The sequence below is a fragment of the Acomys russatus genome, chromosome 23, assembly GCF_903995435.1.
Source record: "Acomys russatus chromosome 23, mAcoRus1.1, whole genome shotgun sequence".
Lineage (NCBI taxonomy): Eukaryota > Metazoa > Chordata > Mammalia > Rodentia > Muridae > Acomys > Acomys russatus.
The window spans coordinates 36,893,641-36,914,431 of record NC_067159.1 but is presented as its reverse complement, the minus strand read 5'-3'; the positions used below and the strand labels follow the sequence as shown (position 1 = coordinate 36,914,431).

The 20,791-nt window shown below is 42.7% G+C and overlaps 1 protein-coding gene across 1 annotated transcript in view; it reads left to right on the top strand.

Moving 5' to 3' along the window:
* Positions 1-751: 751 nt before the first annotated feature.
* Nfkb1 (nuclear factor kappa B subunit 1) overlaps positions 752-20,791 on the top strand; it is an 89,864-nt gene continuing 69,824 nt past the window's right edge. The window contains exons 1-5 of the mRNA XM_051165985.1: positions 752-826; positions 2,046-2,085; positions 6,421-6,499; positions 10,511-10,548; positions 13,750-13,848. Coding sequence (XP_051021942.1) covers positions 2,053-2,085; positions 6,421-6,499; positions 10,511-10,548; positions 13,750-13,848 — 249 coding nt within the window. The 5' untranslated portion in view covers positions 752-826; positions 2,046-2,052. The remainder of the gene's footprint in view (positions 827-2,045; positions 2,086-6,420; positions 6,500-10,510; positions 10,549-13,749; positions 13,849-20,791) is intronic.

Sequence of the window (20,791 nt, the reverse complement as noted above, 5' to 3'; positions counted from 1 at the left end):
GTGTGTGTGTTTAATATATATATATATAGTCCTCAGTACAAAAGGTCAATCTGCTCCATCTGTGCAATGTTGTTTGTATGAATGTTTCCATTGGCGTTGAATAACAGTCACTGTGCACTTCTCTGGGGAAGACTGTTTCTCCTGCTCTCAGCATTCCTTCTGTGCCTATAGCTCTCAGGCTAGGGTTGAGGCCTCCTGAGCTATCTCTCTTTCACATTAGCACATCTATTGGGGTCATCCTTGTTCAGGTGTGCACATAATCAATGACATAAAGGTACTGAGTGGGTTTTGATAGTTTAATAAGGCAGTAGTGCCAGCTCAGCCTTAGAAGATTGTTTTCCGATCATTAGGAAAGAAAAATGTCACCCAGAGTCAGAAGGATGGTGTAAAACACTGTGGAAATTAATTAGTATCCAAAGTCACATACTCAGTAGTGTCAGAACCCTGGTATTTTGAATAATTTTATACCCTTTACTACATCAAGTCAATATTCCCATTTTAACTATTTGTCTAAATAGATGTGTATTTAGTTACAGCTGTTTGGATTTTTTTTTTTAAAGCCCTGGAACTCACTGTGTAGACCAGGCTAGCTTCTACCATACAGAGATCTGCTTGCCCTCTGCCTCCCAAATGCTGAGATTAAAGGAATGTTCACCGTATAACCAGCAAATATTTTCTTTTTAAATATGTGTGTATATTTAAATTATGTGTTTGTGTGTGTGCCTGCATAAGTTAAGTATGCTATATGTGTGCAGGTGCCCTCAGAGGCCAGAAGACGGTGTCAGATCCCTTGTAACTGGAGTTTGACGTCCGTGAGCTGCCCCACGTAAGTACCGGGAACTGAATCTGGGTCTTCTGCAAGAAGTGTCGAGCACTATTTAACTGTTGAGCCATCTCTCCACCTTGTGTTTGAGTATGTTCAGCCCCTCATCCCTCCCTACGCCTCGCAAACCTGTGCTCCCTAGAGCTTACAGCTACTGCTTCCACTTTAGTTGCTCCTGTGCCACTGGGACTGCTCAGGAGGTCCCCTTGCATTCTAGCCGGCACTGTCGCTCAGTGCTACAGCCCAAGAGCGTTCCACTGGAAATGAAGCCTTGTGCTATGAGATGTTTTCATTGGTGTGAGGTCGAGAGTTTTGACTGAGACTAGACAGTACACTGGGTTGAAAAAGAACAAAGAGACTCTTCTTATATTGGCACAGGTACAAGCTACAGGGTGGGCACAGCAGCCCTCTTCTGTGTTGCTATGGTCCAGAGTCCATCTGCTCATGTGATAGAAGCCAAGGTTTCTCTATATGTGGTTTTATCCTACATGAAATGTGATTTTGAGGTACAATCCTGTGGATCTTCATGTTTATCAGGGCCTCAGGGGGACTGGAGATAGCTGGGGCTGGTCATACTAGTCGCTGGACAGAATTCAGTGAATTTGAGGGTTATGGGCTTGATATTCTCACTGCTGCTTTTCTGTTGCACTCTTTGGAGTTACAGAATTCCCACTGCACTTTGACAATGGCAGAATGACTTTCACTGGTCCTCACAAGAGAGCAGAGGGTGGCATTCTGTGACTGTCATCTGCCTCCCACCCCAATGTAATGCAAAACAGGATCAGGACCTCCTTTGCTTCTCAAACAAGTCTGGACAGTTCTAAGACCATCTCAGAGTTCATGAGAAAAAAAAATGCTCAAAAGGGATAAGACTGTAACCTGTTGATAGTTAGACCATTGTGAGTAGAAATGGCCACAAGACTCTATCTGCACGTGGTTTATACATGGAGGTAAGACCAGCTGTATCAAGCTGAGGACATGGTGGCCTTAGCAAGGGGGTTTGGATCCTGTGATCTACCTGCTGTGAGAGTCCTATGCCCAGGAGGAACTGCATACACCATGCCCTCCTTCTGAGATCTTCTGAAGACATTTATATTTGTGATAGATGCAGCCTAACCCTGTATGTATGCCAGGGCTGTTAGATTTTTTTTTTTTTTGGCTGTTGGATTTTTAAGGTTCCTTCCTGTATTACAGTTTTGACTTCTTTTGTTTTTGTGTACAGTTTCAACATGGCAGACGACGATCCCTATGGAACTGGACAAGTAAGTCCTCATCTCGCTAACAACTTTGTTTAAACACATTCATGTTCTAAAACACTAATAACTCAGTGTCAGGCAAACTCTAACTTGGTAATTCTATATATATTTTTTCCAATTTTTCTGTTCTTCTAGAGTCTGAGAGGGTCCTTTTATATGTTTTTGTTGTTGTTGTTTTGTTTTCCATAAAATTGTAAATACTACAGGCCAGAAAATAACCACTGAGCCAGTTGTGGCGGTGCATGTCTGATCCACCTATTCCGTATGATGATCTGGTGTATATATATATATATAAATAAAAGATAGCTAGTGAATGAGATTTCTAGGGCTACTGTTCACATCGCTACAAACCTGGTGACTTGAGACAATAGAAATTCATCCTCCTTTCATAGGTCTGGAGGCAAAAATTCAAAATGGTGGGCTGGCAGGGTGCTTGCTGCCTCAGACAGCTTCTGGGCGTGTTCAGACAGAGATCCTTGGCATCCCTTGGCATCCAGCCAGGGCGTCACACCAGCCACAGAGTCTGCTGCTCTATGACTTTCCTCCCTGTCTTATAAACACATCGCTCTTCGGATTGAGGGCCCACATCCGTTTAGTGTGAATTCATATTAACTTACAAAGGCAAAGGCTGCATTTCCAAACAGGCACACATGAAGGAGAAGCACTTACGAATTCAAAATATATATTTTTTCTCCAAGGGGACTATAGTTAAGCCACCGTAGTCTGTGGGGATGAGTGTGCTTTGGGAGCCGAGCACCGTTTTATTGTCACATCATCGTTGTTGTGACCACTGATGTGTTAGCACTTGTGGCACAGCTAATAGTAGGATATCTGTGTCTTCTTTTTCCTCCTAGCCTTTACGCGTAAAAAATTCTAAGCCCATAGAAACATTAAACAGTGTGTTGAGTCCACGTTGGTTATTGATACTTTTGTTTTCCTAGTCTCCCCATAGAGAATGTTTGAAACATAGAACTGTCTCTTGAAAGCGGTTTCTAGGTGCTAGCGTGATTACAGTGGCAATATAAAAAATGGACTATAATGATCTTCTCAATTATCGAAAATTCTCATGTCCGTTTGCTCCTTAGCTAATTCTTGAGAGTCTGTTATGTACAGAGCATTAGCATCCTAAAGATAGAGAGATGGGTGATACGCAGACTGATCGCAGGGCTGCATTCTAACTAGAGGAAGAGAGCCACACGGTCCATTTTCCGTGGAGGTTGCCACGGTTCACTGAGGGACAGGAGCACTGAGAAGGGGTCACTGTGTGCTCCTTTGGGGGGATGAGCAGGTTAAGGATCGATTTCCACAAGAAATCTAAGCTGAGCTTTTAAGGCTACAACCACTACAGAGACTCTGTTTACCAAGGTAACCCTCATACAATATTGCTACTCCTTCACTTTTAAATTCTGGTGGTAAACATCTGCGCCTATCATTTCCGAAATGATCCCAATCAGCCAAAAATAAAACTGAAATTGAAGTACCTTTAGGGATCTGCTGTTTCTATCGTCAAACAGCCTATAGCAGCAGTGAGAGCTGCAGTGGCCATCTTGTCCTCACCGGGGAACATGGATTGCACATCACACCACCAGCCTCTCTCCTGATTCTGTTGTAAAAATGGTGATATTGGATAAATCTAAGAACATTTTCTTTTATTGCAGCATAAGAGAGACCTGGAAACTTATATTATCAAGACCCTTTGTTTTACCTTTCACTTTTAATGTGCTTCTTCTACAAAGGCCAACTCTCACCAATGTGAGGGCTGTTTCTGTTTGGTTTTAAACCATGCTTTCCTGCCTCTAAACAGGAAATCCCATCAACCAGAGATGGTCTTTTATGCCTCAAAAGTGTAAAACCTGCCATGGAAAGTCATTTTGAAAGTTTCTTGTGTGTGCAGTCTGGGCAGATGAGTAGCAGCGGTGGGCATGCTCTGATATTTCAACTTTGGGGAGAGCCGAGGTCCTGGAAGGTTTTTGTTTTTTGTTTTTTGTTTTGTTTTTGTTTTTCCCTGTCTTGAGCCTTAAGTTTGTCTTTCCTAAAGTTTGCGTTCTTCAGGGAAGCATCCTCAGTGTTTTAGACATACTGGAGCTTGTTCTCCACCCCTCACCAAGTAAGCAGCACAGGCTACATGAAACACAGTGTCTGCCTTCTCTGGACTTTTCCCTCAGCCCAGTTCTCGAAGCTACCTGCAGGACCACAGTGAAGGATTTATTTCTGAGGCCATGCTTTCTGCTTAGAGATAGAGGACACACTGTGTGGCCTGGAACTCACTGACGCAGGATATAGTTGGCCATTCTGTGTTTCTTTGTTGGCGCACGGTGAACGGTATGGGTGAGCTTTGCTTTTAAGTATGACGTGTAGCACACTGTTTGCTTCTCAAGTGAAAATTTAGCATCCTTCAAAACTGGATTGAAGTGACTTTCATTTGAACCTCATGTCTTAGGGGCCAGTGAGATTTTCAGAGAGGAAAGTGCTTACTGACAACCTGAATTTTACCTCCCCCATTACATAAACACACACTCACACTACAGACACACTACACACACACATACACACACACTTACACTACAGACACACACTACACACACACTCACACTACAAACACACACACATTATACACACTTACACACACATAAATGAAATGAAATGTAAACATTACTCTTTCTCTTGATTTAACTAGACATATTAAGATTTGGGTACCCAAGAATATCCACTGGTTTACTAATAAGGAAAAACTAATAACAACAACAACAAAAAAACCCCAAAAAAACCAAAAAACAAAAACCGAAAACAAAACCTCAGTTCCAGCTTGCAAGCTGAGCAGAGAAAGTAAATAAATACATTTGGATTTCATGTTGCCCACAAACATTTCAATAAGCAGCTTCTTACGAGTGAGACAAATTGTAAGCTCATAGCTATGAATGTGAATCTCTAGATGAACTGTGAAAAAATGGAATAATTATTAATACTAACGTATCAAGTAGAGCTTAATTTTACCAAAACATATTACATGTCCACTCTTTCAATTGTGTTAGTTGCATGTTGTTCCCGTAACAAACTCCCACAATCTTATGACTTGAAACAACACAAATGTCTTCTATAGGGTAGAATAACAATTCCAAAGTCAGGGTGCCGGCAGGGCTACACTCCTAACAGCTTTTATCCCTTGCCTTTTGAGCCCCTAGAGGCTGCCTGTAGTTCCTAGATGCCTGCCATTCCAGACTCCTGCCTCACTCTGATCTCTAACTCCCCTATGTAAGGACACCTGGATATTCCAGGATAATCTGTCATTTAATAGTCTGACATCAATGGCACATGCAATGTGTCTTTTGCCATATAAAACATAGATTCTGGGAAGAACGTAGGTTCTGGGCAGCAGCATGTTGACATCTTTGGAGCCATTATTGAGTGTTTCACTCTCTACTAAATTCCAAGTGTTTTATGTTGTAGTTGAAAAATGGGGGGCACTGGGCGAGGTGGGGAGGCATAAGCTCTGGGTTCCATTTGTTAAGTTGCATTGTCAGGTATTTTGTAAGTTGTATAAGCACTGTCTGTAATTATTTATTTATTTTTGTTTTTCAAGACAGGGTTTCTCTGTGTAGCCTTGGCTGTCCTGGACTCGCTTTGTAGAACAGGCTGGCCCTGAACTCACAAAGATTCACTTGCCTCTGCCTCCCTAGTGCTGGGATTAAAGGCGTGCACCACCGCACCTGGCTTGCCAACCCAGTTTTTTGTTTGTTTGTTTGGTTGGTTGGTTGGTTTGGTTTTGGTTTTTCCAGACAGGGTCTCTCTGTGTTAGCTTTGGCTGTCTTGGACTTGTTTAGACCAGGCTGGCCTTGAACTCACAATGATCCCCCTGCCTCTGCCTTCCGAGTGCTGGGACTAAATGCGTGCGCCACCATGCCCAGCACCAACCCAGTTTTTCACATAGGTACTGGGGCTCTGACCTCAGGTCCTCATGCATGTGGAACAAGCTTTTATCCAGTGTGCCGTATACTCCCATTCCTAAGAGGGTGCAAGGTTCAAATGGCTCGTTCAGCAAATATTTCTGAAGTGTCCACCATGCCTGAAGCTCACTTGGCTCTGAAGATGAACAGCTAGTGGAATCCACCAGGTCCTTGCCTTTGGGAACAAACCCCGTAGCTGTTACTCTCCTCAAATTCTTTTGTTACCTAAATTCCACACACAGCAGCCTAACTGGGTCTCACTCTAAAAATCCTGATTTCCGGAATCCTATTTTTAGGTTTTCATTTCCGGTTTTCATTCTTTTAATTAGTTTCTGGCTTGATGTATTAATAAAATGTTAGAAAAGGAATTAAAGTATTTGTACTTTCTTCTTTACAGATGTTCCATTTGAATACTGCGTTGTCTCATCCAATATTTAATACGGAATTATATCCACCAGAAATGCCACTGCAACCAGGTAAAAAACAAAAAACAAAAAACCAGACCCCCTTTCCTGTTTTGCTTTTCCTTAAAAATAATATTTGGGGTCCGGAGCTAGGGAGATGTGGCCCAACTCAAAGTACGTGTGTGTGAAGTTACTTTAAGGGGGCCTGTTACTCTGTGGGTGCTTGGGACCAAACCCAGGTCCTCTGGAAGAGCCACAAGCGCTCTTAACCACCAAGCCATCTCTCCAGCCACAATAGCCTCTTAAAATTCAAGGATGTTCGTAGGAAGGAAGTGGTGATTCGAGTTTTAAAACCAACCTTTCAGTATGCTTTCTGGAAATGTGTTTCACAAAAATGCCTCAGCTCACTCACACATTGTTTTAACAAGTGTGGTTTCTGGTCTCTGTACGAACAGTCCAGCACATTGTCCTCACCCAGTGTGAGGGCTTTCCTTTTCTCCACATTTTATTCCCCTCCTGTGCCCCTCTTGGCTTCACTGTAGCTCAGACAGAGCCAGTCGCAGCCGATCAGTTCTGTATCTGGGGCTGATGTTGTGTCAGCCAGGTTGCTAGGCCCTGAAGAAACGGTATAAACGTCACTTTTACGTTCCGATCAGATGACACGTACAGAACTGATCTTCCTAACATGTCATGTCTTAATTAATGAATCCATAAGTTGTTTAAGGTCTTATGTGCAGTAGCACCGGACCTCACTAGATTCTTTATCGCTTGTCTTCTATGTGTAGCTTTGGTGTAGCTGTTGGCGCTAACCCATCTCTGGCAGCACTGCGCTGGCCAACAGAGATTGTATATAAAAACGGTTGTTGATCACTGAAGTGGACAACAGGTGCTCTGTATATTCTGGATTTCCGTGTTTCATGTGAACTTTATTCTTTTTTTTTTTTTTTTTTTTTTTTTTTTTTTTTTTTTTTGTCATTCTCATTAAAATGACTATGGTTGCGACAGCACTTGCCTTTTATCGTTTAAGTCAGAAAGTTGTCTGCTTTTCCCTCTTTAGACAGACATGGGAGGAAGGAGAGTTAATGTGCCACACCCTCCTCACCATCACCAGCAGAAGTTATATCACTGAGGCCTGTCAGTCTTTACCCCAAAAACGTATTTCCTAAGCCACCACCACTTATCTGCGATCTTGAGCTGTCCAGTGTGTGCGCTAGGTCAGCTTCCTGTGAGCACATAAATGCAGCAAGAGGCATCTGTGTTTCCTGTGAACTTCTAAACTCTGACTTCTGAAGTGTTTTCTTAGTATTAGTGCTTTATTGAGAATGTTCCCCACGTGGCTCTACCTTCAGGAGAGGCACACATTTTTAAAAAATGCCTCTTGAATAGTAGACAGAATTCTGGGGCAGATGATTTTTCAAATGCGTTTTCCTTTTCCTTAGGTTTATGGGTTTAGAAATAAAATTATCAAAAGAATCATCCCAGAAAATAGTCTGTGTTCATATCACAGTGTTTGAAAATCCTACTGTATTTTCCTATTGTTACCATCCCTTCATTTTTACTGGCATTTCTTCCTCTGTTTCAGTGTGTTGTCCAGTTTTATAGTCCAACATGGGTAGAGCATTTTGTTCACATTTTAAAGAAGTAGGAAGGTTAGCTAAGCCAATATTGGTTCATAATTTTCGTGTAGTTTTTCTTCAATCTCCTCAAATTCTTAACATCTCAAACTATTGGTATTTCCAACCATGTATTGGGAACTCTGTAACAAGGGATAGCTGTCAGGTCTGTGTCATTTTATTTTGCTACGATTTAATTTTCTCTATACAATGGAAGATCATTTTCCTGGCCCAGAAATGTGGCCAACAGAAAGTTAGACTTAGAGACGCTATCTGCGTGTCACATCTAGTGTTCTGCTTGGCTTTATCTTGAGTACGCTGTTCTAAGTGTAAACGTGCCCACCTCACCCAGGTTTCACACAGGTAAGGAAAGTGTTGAACACAATCCCATAAGTGTTTTTGGAAGAGCTGGTAAGGAGAAACGTACTTGGAGCCAACGTCAGAGTGATCCTCACACCTTCATAATTCAGTGGCATCTTGTCCAAACACTGCTTTCCCCCTGGCCTGGCTTCCTGATGGGCCCGTTAGGATGCCTGGAGGAAGTGTGTATTTGTAATGTCATCATGGAACCTGTATGACATTCGTAGCGTTTCCTCAGAGAAAGTTAAGTTCTAGCCATTTTCTTTTTGGAATTTAAAATTACAGTTACTTTTCCAAAAGTTCAAGACGTCAAGGGATGAATCTCATGAGACAGAAGATGTAATTTGCTACTTTACTGCGCTGGCCAGTGATAACCGACTACTTGCCTTCTTGTTTAGCTAGGAATGGGCTCCCCAGCTGTCTGCCATGTACAGTTTAGTCTTTAGCATTACCTGATCAGTCATAACATTGAGAAAATAAGATTTATTCTCTTTGATGTTACAGTTTAGTTAAAATTACAACCTGAAGTTTTATCTCTTCTCAAATGTATTTATGCAAAATAAGGCTTAAGCTTCAGCTAAGAGAGTGAGTTTTCAAATGAGCATAGAAGCATTCCTCTAGAAATATTGCCAGCTTCAAGTCTTAACTTGAATTCAAACAAATACAAGATATCTAATATGTTTGTGTATTACACAGCGATTGATTATCATACTGTGACATAAAAGCCAGCCGAGGTCCTTAGGGGAATTTTTATTATAACATTTATATTTATGTTCTCAGAAGTTGTGGTTTTTCTTTGAAATTTCAAGTCAGATGTTACTGGGAAATAAATTAAGTCTTTAGGTCTTTTTCATAGTAATTAATCGGCATGAGTTTATCTTCAGTTACATTATTTTTGGTATTTCATCATATGCCTGGGCTGTTTTAGAATAGAGTCCATATGATGGCACACATATAAAAGGTTAAGCATTTTATATCAGCATCCAAACCTATGGGTATGACGCCAAGGTAATGGTGCATGCTTTTAGTGCCAGCATATGACAGGAAGAGCTCTGTGAGTGTAAGGCCAGCTTGGTCAACATAGTGAGCTCCTGGCCAGCCAAGGCAACAAACAAAACAAAACAAGCCATGGATAAGAATGAAAAGTTCTCCAGGTCTCACAGAGGTCGAGGAACAAGCCAGTTCCTCAGGCCTGAGGTAAGGGAGAGAATGCAGAGTCAGCGGTAGTGTTAGGAGAGGCAGGTGCCCAGAATCACCCTTGCTCCCTCCTGTGGGTTTCTGTCTTCAGTTCTTCATTTCACATTGAGCAGTTCTCTTTGAGAAAGGAAGGTCGTTGTCTACTGATGAGGGCCGCCTGACGTGCCATAGCACCCAGAGGTGCTCACTGTCTTTAACTGTGTTAGTGTTCTAAAAATGCCTGCTGACAGAGGAGAGCCAAGGCTGCCAACATTGTAATCTTTGCCAGCCTCAGACCTTTTGTTCAGTCCAGCAATGTATTCTCACTATTCAAAAACATTTTTTAAAAAGCCATTTATTTATTGTTATTCACTTAAACTATAAAACTACTATTAAAAATCAGCAGAACTCGGGGATGGAGCAATTGATCAGCAGTTTCCAGTGCTCACTGCTCTCCCTGAGGACCCAAGTCTGGTTCCCAGCACCACGTGGCTGCTCACAACCACCTGTAGCTCCAGTTCCAGGGCATTAGATGTTCCTTCTGGCTTCCTTGGGCACCAAGCAAAGCAGTCATACAAAAAATAAAATAAATATTTTGAAAATATATATATTTACTATTTTAAATAAGAACACATGATATCTGTAGAATTTCACCTGTAAAATTGATTTGAAACCTCTACTTAAAATGTTATTTCAGTTGGGCGCAGTGACACACACCTGTAATCCCAACCCTCAGGGAGGCAGAGGCAGGTGGATCCCTGTGAGTTTGAAGCCAGCCTGCTCTACAGTCCGACAGCCAAGGCTAGATAGATAAACCGTGTCTCATAAAACAATACAAAGCGTAATTTCGGCTTTTGACTTTTTTGTATTTCATAGCAGATTCTAGAAGTCTCACAGTTTTTTGGTTTTCCTGTGTTGTGTTTGTTTTTAACAGATGGCCCATACCTTCAAATATTAGAGCAGCCAAAACAGGTAAGAATAAAGGGGTGGGTGTTTGGTAATGCTAGAGCTCTACGCCTAATATTAAAGCTCAGGCATTGAGTAACAGTAGTTAAATCTCATGACGGAGGTGGTTTATCTGGACAATCAACAGGCTGCAGTGTTATGCAATGACTTCCTGTGACTACTTTACATTTTTCTTGAGCATTCTTCAGATGGCTTTGAAACGTCAGTTAATTATAAATCCCTGGTACTCTCCTCCAGGCCTCTTCCAGGGAAAGCACTGGTGATTTTCATTTCTAAAGGGATCCTCAAGCACACATTCACAGCCGCTCTACTCTCACTTCCATGCCCACAGGCGCTTCTCCTCCCCTTTCTCTGAATGGAAGGTGTAGCCTAAGGTGCGAAAAGCACCAGTAGGCAATAATTAGAACGGACTATGGGACCCCTCCCCCACGCCCCTGCTGCCTTTAGGCCCAGCCTCTTTGGAGCAAGGAGAGGACCATTTTGTTTTGTTTTTGTCTGGCTCTTACCTTTCCTACTAAATATTGTACGAAATAGCTCTAGATTGAAATGGCCTCAAAGCTCTGCGTATATATTCATTAGACGTTGTGTAGCTCTAGTACTGTAAGTGAGAAGAGAATCTTTAATATCTGCTGATATTTCAGTTATTATGAAATGTAAGTTATGGTATAATCTCCCACAGAATCATCTCATCCATGTGACGCTGAGGGACTGTACACCTGGCCTACTGATTTATGTTGCCCAGTGACTTTTCTAGGGCGTTAGGAGAGTGCATGTGTCGTATGTGTGTTGTGTGACATATTGAGAGCACACAGGGCTGCACTGTAGAACTCTGATTTGGCCAGCTGTTAAATAGTAGAAACATCTTAGTGATGGCCATGCTAGTCTTGTAAAGCTGAACTCACATGGAAGTGTTTACTTAAAGACAGGAATGCCGCATGGAACTTTCTGGCATTGTTCTGGTTGCTGATAGGTGGCCTCCCGACTCCCCAGACTGCACATAACCCTTGTCTGCGCTCTGTCGCTATGTCCATCTTTGTAGGGGTGACTCCTCACATGTAACCACCAGTTCTCTCAAAGCTCTCTGCATAAAGTTGCATTCCCTGAGATTCTGTCCACTAATCTGGCATCCTGGGTAATGTGATAGCCCGTAAGATTTGGTTAGTTCATAAAACTGATGAGTCTAAACTGTACCTACACATCAAAATATTTTTTCAGATCCTTTTTAAAATCACATCCATTCATTTTTTTTTTTTAAATGTGGGGTGTGATGTGTGTGTTTATGTGTACAAGCATGTCTGTGGAGGTCAGATGACAACCTTTGGGAGTTGGTGCCCTCCTACTCTGTGGCTCCTGCAGATCAAACTCACAGTAGGCTTTGTGGCAAGCATCTTACCCACTGAGCAGTGTTGCCAGCCCCAGAACCTTATTTCTCCAAACATAACACTATGATACGCCTTTTGATGGCAGTTTGTTATCATGAACCCTAAAGTCATAGTTATTTATGATTTATTTGAACATCTAGTATAGTTCCAGAATTCAAATTTTAATTCATTATATGTGAATATATAACATCTTATGTGCATAAAACACTGTGTTTGTTTGCCAGTCTGATTTCATTTTGATATCTGGCTTCAGGGAAAGTAAAAAGGTTGTCTGTAAGTCAGACTTTTTGACTGGATAGACATAGCCTATCTGAAGTTAATGACTCATTTTAAGTAAATCGAGTTCCTGAGATGAATATGGGGTAGGTGGTAAACGTTAATTTCAAAATATTAGAAATGTTCTCAAAGTATGTATTTTAAGGCATCTTATTTTTACATTTTTATTTAATTTTAAAAATTAATTTATTTCTGAGACATAAATCTCTGTAGTCATTGCTGACTTCATACTGGTGTCAACTGTTAAGATGACAGGTGTAACCTACCATGCTCAGTTCAAAAGCTTCTCACCAGCCCAACAGAACAATAGAAATTTCATCTTCAGAGTAAATGCTGCTTTGTACAGGGCTTTAGATACTCTAGGCAACCAAGAATAATACATAGTATCACATGCTATACAATGAAATCATGTTGGCTACAGTGTTAGACATCACGCTCCATAAGGTGTGAAAGTATATATTTTTCCAGTGCCACAAAGGAATTTTTGATTAAAGATAAGGAACTGCTATATTTAATTTGGGGGGTTAGAAATGTTTTTTTTTTTTTTTTTTGTTTTTTTTTTTGTTTTTTTTTTTTTTTTTTTTTTTTTTTTTCAGGCAGGGGGACGGTGGAAGAGGGGGACATTTGGACACAGATTTTTTTTCTAGGTCTGAATCAGCATAGATTAGTTATCTTTACACTATCCAGTTCCATTTCATAGTTCTCTCTTTCAACGATCTGATTTTGTTGTGTTGTGCTGTGTCTTGTTTTGTTTGGAGTCAAGATCTCACTGTCTAGCCTTGGCTGCCCTTGAACTCACAGAGCTCCATCCACATGCCTCTGTCTCCCAAGCACTGGGATTAACGGTGTATGCCACCTCATAGAGCTTTAAACTGATGGTGTGTTTGAATTTTCTCAGTTACGTAGATCTCCAGCCTTACAGTTAGCCAGTTTGTGGAGCCAGCTGTGACACATGCTATTGTCTGGCTTTGGAGTTATTAAGTTCGAGTATTATCCAGACCGGATCCCAATTACATGAATGTTTACAAAATTAGTGATCTTCTTCTTCTAAGTGCCAAGAAGACTGCCACATTCACAGTGATGCAGCATGCGGGCACACCAGTCACACAGATGCACTTTACTTTAAAAGACACATCTCTAGGGTGCCCAAGCTCAGCTGTCTGTGACAGAGCAAACAAAGGAGCTCCTTTACTTAGCATAACTCTTACTGATGAGAAATGGAGAGCTCAGGGGCAGCCACTGGGAGTGCAAGTCCTGTTGAGAACTGTCTCACACTGTCACACACTGTGTCCAGAGGCCTAGCGCCTTCATCAGTCCTACTCAGCATATGAGGAGCTGGTGAGGGCCTGAAGGTGGGTGCCTGGCTTCTCCGCCACAGCTCCGTGCACAGATGCCAGCTAGCATCGTTTCCATAATAACTTCTAGGAGGTGTTGCTCGTCCATCCACACAGCGGTCTTCCACAGTTTTGTATGTTTAGGAGCCTGTAAGTTTGTCATTCTTGCCTTTGGTAATTACTGCTCTGGTTTTTTTTGGTAATTACCTCTGCAGAGGGGATTTCGGTTCCGCTACGTGTGTGAAGGTCCATCCCATGGAGGGCTTCCGGGGGCCTCGAGTGAGAAGAACAAGAAGTCCTATCCTCAGGTCAAAGTAAGTCTGATGTCTACTGCTCTGACTGGCCAACAGCAAAGCAGGGAGAATTTCATAAATGAATATGAATGCGATGCTTCTTTGCCCATAAGCAGAGTGTTTACATGGCTATGACAGTTGTTAAATATAAATTCATCCCATGGAAATGACAAATCTTCAAACACCATTAACATCTCCATTTAATTGAAATGGTTCCAGCATCAAATAAGAGAAGTTTACTACGTCTCCAGTGATCTTAAAGCCGTCTTGTAACCTTAAAGTTTTAAAATTGTATATTCTCTGGTTTTTCAGTAAAACTTTGAGCCATGTGTCATGGTGCGTACCTCAAATCCTTGGACGTAGGAGGATATAGGCTGGGGTATCAGGCGTTCAGAGCTAGCCTCAGCTAGATAGCAAGTTTGAGGTCAGCCTGCTCTAAGAAAACCAAGCAAACAAAGTGTCTTTGAGACAAATCCCAAACACTGGGTTTATAGAGATTTCATGACCAAACAGTTGGCAGAATATGTAGGCTATAGAGTGTTATCACTTAAGATCATAAATTCACACCCAAAGTGATGAGCTGAGCAGGCTTTCAACGGGCTTATTCAACTGCCCAAATGTAAAGACACAAATACCATTAGTGTGTATTGCACACAGTGTTTCAGTGTTTGAAAGGAGATATGCTTAAACACCCCACAGAGAGCCTGGCAGGGTCCCCCATGCAGCCACTCAGAATGGATTCCCTAGCACGGGTCACGGGGCTGGGGGGGTGGGGGCGGGGTGGGGGGTGAGCTTGGGTGCACTTCCACCTCCTTTAGCTTCTTATACTGTTGATTTGAGAATATCTTTCCCTAGTTCAGCATTTTTATTTTCTTAATCCAGTGCCACGTTTCAAAGACTGACAATTATTTTTTTTTTTCAGGGAAACAATAACAACTTGCAATTTGTTCATTTGCAAATTTTTACTTATTTGGTACTTCAAGCTTAAGACTAAATGTCACCAGCAGTAAAAGTTAACTGGACTTTTGCCTCTGTCTTTCCGCTGGCTTGTTGTAAACTCAGTAGATCCTGCCCTCAGCAAAATTATAACATTGGAAAATTTATCTTTGGTTTTGCTGGCCCTTTCATGGTTTCATTGTAGTTGATTTGTTCCCCCTTTTCATACCCTACTTCCAGGCTCAGGCCTTTCTAGTTTCCTGCCCTCTGTCCCAAACAAAAGAGACATGCCATTCTTTGTCTTTCTGGTGATGCTCAATTCCTGGCCAGGACTCTGTGAGTCATGTTTTCATTGTAAGACTCCCTAGCTGTGGTGGTGAAATTAAAGGTATTTTCTTAGTAAAGATAATTGATGTAGAAGTGCAGCGTCTGTAGTTCGCAGAAGGGCCACCATGATATTAGACAGTGTTTTTCTGAGAACTAATAGAATGGAGATGGGTGAATAGATGATTGATAGGGAGGGAGGCGAAAAGAATCAGAATCAGCTGTCGTGATTATGAGAGGCAAGAAGTCCTAGTCTGAGGTGTCTGTTAAATGTACCCGGGGGATGCTACTAGTATTCCCAGCACAGAAGCCTGAGCACCAGGCAGCTGATGGGGCTCTCAGTCTGGGACCAATGGCCAAGGATCTGGGAGTGGCAGTGCTAGTGTACACGCTGGGGTATCTGAAGGCAGGAGAGCCTGGAGTTCTGATGCCCAGCGAGGAGGGGGCAAGAAATGAAGAGTGCCCCAGGCTATGCTGGGACAGAGGAAAGAGGAGGGAACAGAGGAGAGGATTCTCTCTGCTGTTTTATTCTCCCAGGCGCCTAGCTGACTAGATACCTCCGTCCACACTGAGGGGAGGCCTTCTACCAGTCCACACTGGCCAGTCTCCTCTGGCAGTTCGCGCACACTTAGGAGGGAAAGTGCTTTCCCTGCTTCCTGTGTCTGTCCACTGAGGTTGACCGCACACCTATTATTCATCAGGACAGTCAGTGGCTTCCAGGCCTTACAGCCTAGGAGAGAAATGCAGAGCAGAACACCAGTAAAAACCAAACAGTTCGTTCCACATCACTGATTTGCCATGTTTTCCGTCTATTACCTCTTGTAACGTTTACCAGCACTGAGGAGCTGAGGCATGGAGTTACCTGGCTCTCCCAGTGTGTGCAGCTGAGGGACCAGGGTCCAGGAGCTTAGGAATAAGACAGGAAGGACTGTGGTAAATCAAGGCAAAGAGGATGAGAATTCTGGACAGCAAGGAAGAAACGGTAGCAGAGGGCATCAGGGGTCAGATCTAGAACTTTCTACCTGTGTGTGCCGTGTATAATATTGTGTGCATTTATGTGTCTGTATCTGTGAAGGGTAACTTGTCAGCACTTGTCAGCCTTGATACTGACTGTAACTACCAAAGAGTTGGTGTTAGAAGGACAAGTAGGGTTTCTCTGTGTCGGCCTTCTACAAAAAAATATAAGCTGTGTTCTATTCATGAGCGCCTTACTTCTGTGGCACTAGAATTCCATGGTCCAGTATGCAGGAAAGATGGGAATGTCTATAGAATGGTGTTTCCGGTGGTATCATGAAATTACTGCACATCCACCCATACTCTGTCCCAGAGGCGGACACATGTGCTTCCTGAGATGTGACACTTCTGTAGCCTTGCACGTGCAAGGCCGTGATCTGTAGTGCAGGCTCACAGGTAAGATGTTTAGGCTTCCTTTTTACCGTCACTGACAGCCTCTGTGTCTCTGAACTCAGTCTCTGTTTCCCTGCTCTGCCTCTTTAAGCACCCCAACACTGCTGTCCCTGGGGACCCACCCTAGAAGGTTAGTAGGTGATGTGACGTGAAGGTGGCAGTGAGGGTGTGAGGGGTGTTGAAAGCTTTCAGAACTGGTCGTGACTTGGGGCTACAGAAACCACGCTGTACTTTACAGAGCTTGTAAGTGTATATCTTGCTTGGATGTCTTCATATGAGCTCCAGGAATCTCCCAAACCCAGCATTTCCTAGTAGAAGTACTCCCATGTACAAAACTCCATGGCAGATAACTGGGGCGCAAATTCTGCTTCGACACCCTTGCACTGTAGTACCACCTTTTCTGGACCTCAGGCCACTGCACCCTGTGGTGCTGCACATGTTCCTTTCAGGAAGTTGAGAAGGAAGAACCTGTTTAGCTCTCTGCTGTCTTCCTGTCCAAGTTGTCACGTTCTTTTTATTTCCTCTCTTTAGTTAATTTCTCTGGGATTACTATTGCTGTTTCCTTATGGGTGTAAGTCAACCTTTTCCTGGGACTCAAACATTCGCTGCACAGCCTCTGGTAGCACTGGATTATGACCAGTCTCTTATAAACTAACTACTTCATAAGACAGAACATTTTAAGCATGCAAAATTTAAAATTCTGTTTAACAAATGCCATGTAGCAAAATGGAAATTTAATAGATAGTAATAGTTTACCTATTTGCTGTCTGTGTCCTTCTCTGTCTATCCCTGACTATTACACAGGTACAGTAGAAGCTCGCGCTCAGCCACTGCTCTGTCCTCTCTCCTTGCCCATAGAAAAACCGTTGTTCGGAACAGTTCTTCTCTGAGATGTTTTCATATCTTACTGCATAAGTATACATACGGTCACAACTAAAATCCCTCTCAAGGCAGTTCCTTTTTATTAGCTTTAACCTCAAGTTTTTATTGTATACAATGGCTCCTTTTCAAACCAAAAAAAGGGTTAAAACTGGGTCCTGTGAAGATTAGACACTGATTTATTTGATCCTGTCTATTCCTTTTTATTGTCTGAGTAAAAATGTCTTCAGACAGAGTACGGAATTTGCACCAACCCTTAAAGAAAAAAAATTATATTCAAGGGGAAAGTTAGGGAAAATAAACGTGCAGAATTTAAGGAAGTTTCCTCTTTTTAAAAATGAGTAATCTATTGTTTGTCCTATAAGCTCCCTCTTCGGTGTTTGCTGGGTTCTGATTTCCAGAGGCTCCTAGGAAGCACCAAAGCAGAAATGACAGCAGAGAGCCTCCTCTGGGTCAAGCCTGTCTCTGCCTGTTCTTGACTCAGCAAGGAGTGCCAGGGAAGGCTCACTGCCCTTCTTTTCCCGAAAGTGGTGCAGAAAAATCTTAAATCAAAGTGCCTTCCTCAAGCAAATGGAGCAGAGCCAAGAGGAGAAGCCATCGGCTTTAGGAATGCCTCTGCAGCCCGTCCTCAGGTGCACCGGCAGCTTGTGAAGGCTACACGTCGGCATCCGTGACTTTCATTTCTAAAATACGGTTTATCTATAATTGTCACACACCAGGAGCTTGGGACTCAGCGATGCTAATGTAACTGTTGCAATCAGCTTTGCTGGGAGCTGCTTCGCTGCCCTTCCTCCTGCGGTTTTATGTTCAGTGAAATGCTGCACTGGAATGTTCAGATGAACAAGAGCTTTTGCCCCTTCCTCCCGCACTCCTAAGTGCCTCTCACTTAAGAATCCTTAATGCTAAGTTTCTGTCAAGGTTAGTAAAGCCTGGCTGATCTGCTGTGGGCTTGAGGATGTCACATGTCTTTACATAAGCTCCTTTTCCTTTGCACAGACTTGTCTGAATCCGGAGGCTTGCCATCCTGAAGATCTATTGGAATACTAATTTTGAATAATTTAGCCTGATACAGTTACCTAACATGCCAGGGGGAGAATCACCGTAACCAATTGAGCATGCATTCAGAACCTAGCTCACAACGTTTATTAGAATGCCCGTTGATTCTCCTAACTTGATTACTATGCTCAAATAAAAGAAAATAGCTACATTCCCTAAAGATACTATGCCCTGTGCTTTATAACACACACACACACACACACACACACACACACACACACACACACACTCATATGTGCATGCTTATTAAAATAAGGGCTTTGTAACTCAAGACCCATGGATCCTTTCATGGTTTCAGAAAGATTTGAGACTTCTGAGTTTATGTATATTCATATGCATTTTTCCATATACTTTTTAAAGCACATTTTTAAAGGCTTGTACATGTATAAGAATAATGCTGGAAGCCTGGTGTGATGGCACACAGCTGTAATCCCGGCGCCTAGGGAGGCAGAGGCAAGTGGATCTCTGTGAGTTCGAGGCCAGCCTGGTCTTCACAGTGAATCCAGGACAGCCAAGGTTACACAGAGAGACCCTGTCTCAAAAAAAAGAAAAAAAAAAAAAGAAAAAGAAAAATAAGAATGCTGAAAGGTATGCTTTTTGATAGCAGCTGATTAAACTGATCTCTATGATTTTTTTTTTTTTTTTAATGGAGACTGGGTCTCGTGTAGCTTTGGGTTGGCCTTGAACTCACTGCTCTACCTCTGCCTCCAGAGTACTGAGAAATTCCAGGCATGCAATTGTCTTGAATATTTTCTTTCTTTCTTTTTTCATTTCTAAACTTTACATTGGCATTTTTAGCCCATCTTAGGTAAATTGAAGCACTTCATATTTCTCAACATGTAACTGGAGGTAGTTGCCCTTCAGTTCCCCAGGCAGTGGGGAAAGATGTGAGATTTAGTGCTGACAGCCAGCAGAGGGGAAAGATCTGTCTAGGTCCTGCTTCCTGTCTTCCTGCCCCTTCCTCCCTCCCTCTCCCCCTACTGCCACTCCCTCCTCTCTTTGGTACTGATTAAATACAAAGCCATTCATGATTAAAACCAAAAGAGAAAATGTCATTATCTCACTAATACTCACTCAGCACAGGGCCAGGTCCTGCACTCTAAGCAGGTAGCACCCTCTGTGTAAGCACAATCTAGGCTTCTACATTATTTTTCTTTTAAGTAGCCCAGAAGTTTTTTAATAGTCTCCTCAAATAGAATGCCTACTTAGAGGATTTTTTTAAAATGCCCCTTTAAATCAGTGTTCCCATTAGCAGTTGGAGAAAAAGGTCCTCCTTGAAGGAAACTTGACACAAATCAGGGCCCTGAGAATTGTGAGAAACAGACTCCTTAGATTGTTGTTGTCTGGATGTCCAGGCCTGGCACGGGGGCCTGCCTCTGCTGGTGTTTCCTCTTTCTCTCCCATATTCCTCCGCGTGCATGATTGCTCTTAGGGTGCTTCGTCCTAGGGTCAGCGTCCGGTCTGCAGCCACCTCTGATTGAAGTGGTGTCTGTCTGAAGAGCATCAGTGCAGCCACCTTTCAGTTCAGACATCCTGCTTTCAAAAAGCCACATATGGAAAGGGAGGAACCAGGGGCTCATGGTCCACAAACATCTCTAACCACCTGGGGACTTCTCAGTCTTTGGCAGGTCCGGGGCTGCTGCTGCTGCTGCTACTGGCTCTCCTGCAGTCTCCCTCTTGCCTCCCCTAGGTCAGGCGGCTTTTGCTTTCTTGAGGTCTAAAGGAGGATACCTGCAGATTTTTGCTGTTACCTGTTGGCCCTGTGCACCCAACAGAGGGACGTAAGGATAGCTGGCTGTCTCCTTCAGCCATCACAACACTGTACAGGAGAAGGTTCTCTGACTCTTGTTCCACCCACGAGGAAGTAGAAGTGTAGAAAAAGCTGAGACTCTGTGCTCACGTCTCACTGCCGTTCAGGGGTGAGGGCCAAGTGGCGTGATAGGAGATCCCATCAGAGGTCCCTTATTAAATTCACCGCCCAAGCCAGGATTGAACCCAGCCTAACTGGCCTTTTGTACAGATCTGAAAAAAACAAAACAAAACAAAAAAAAAAACAAAAACCTGTCAATTCCTCTGGTTTAAATGGTTGTGTTACTGTTTACTTCTCAAGGGTAGCAGTTACTAAAGCAGTTACTGTGTACATTATACAGGTAAATCATCCATTTTAAAACAATGGAAAAATTTTTTAATGATTCTCTCATTATTAAGAGTTCAAAAATCACTCAGATACCATAACTTGAATCTAGCACACAGATGGGTAGAACCCACACCCTTACACACACAGAGTAATATTAATTATGACACTAAGTACTTGTCTCCACTCACAGCACCCTTTAGATATGTAGTTCTGAACCATAGATGT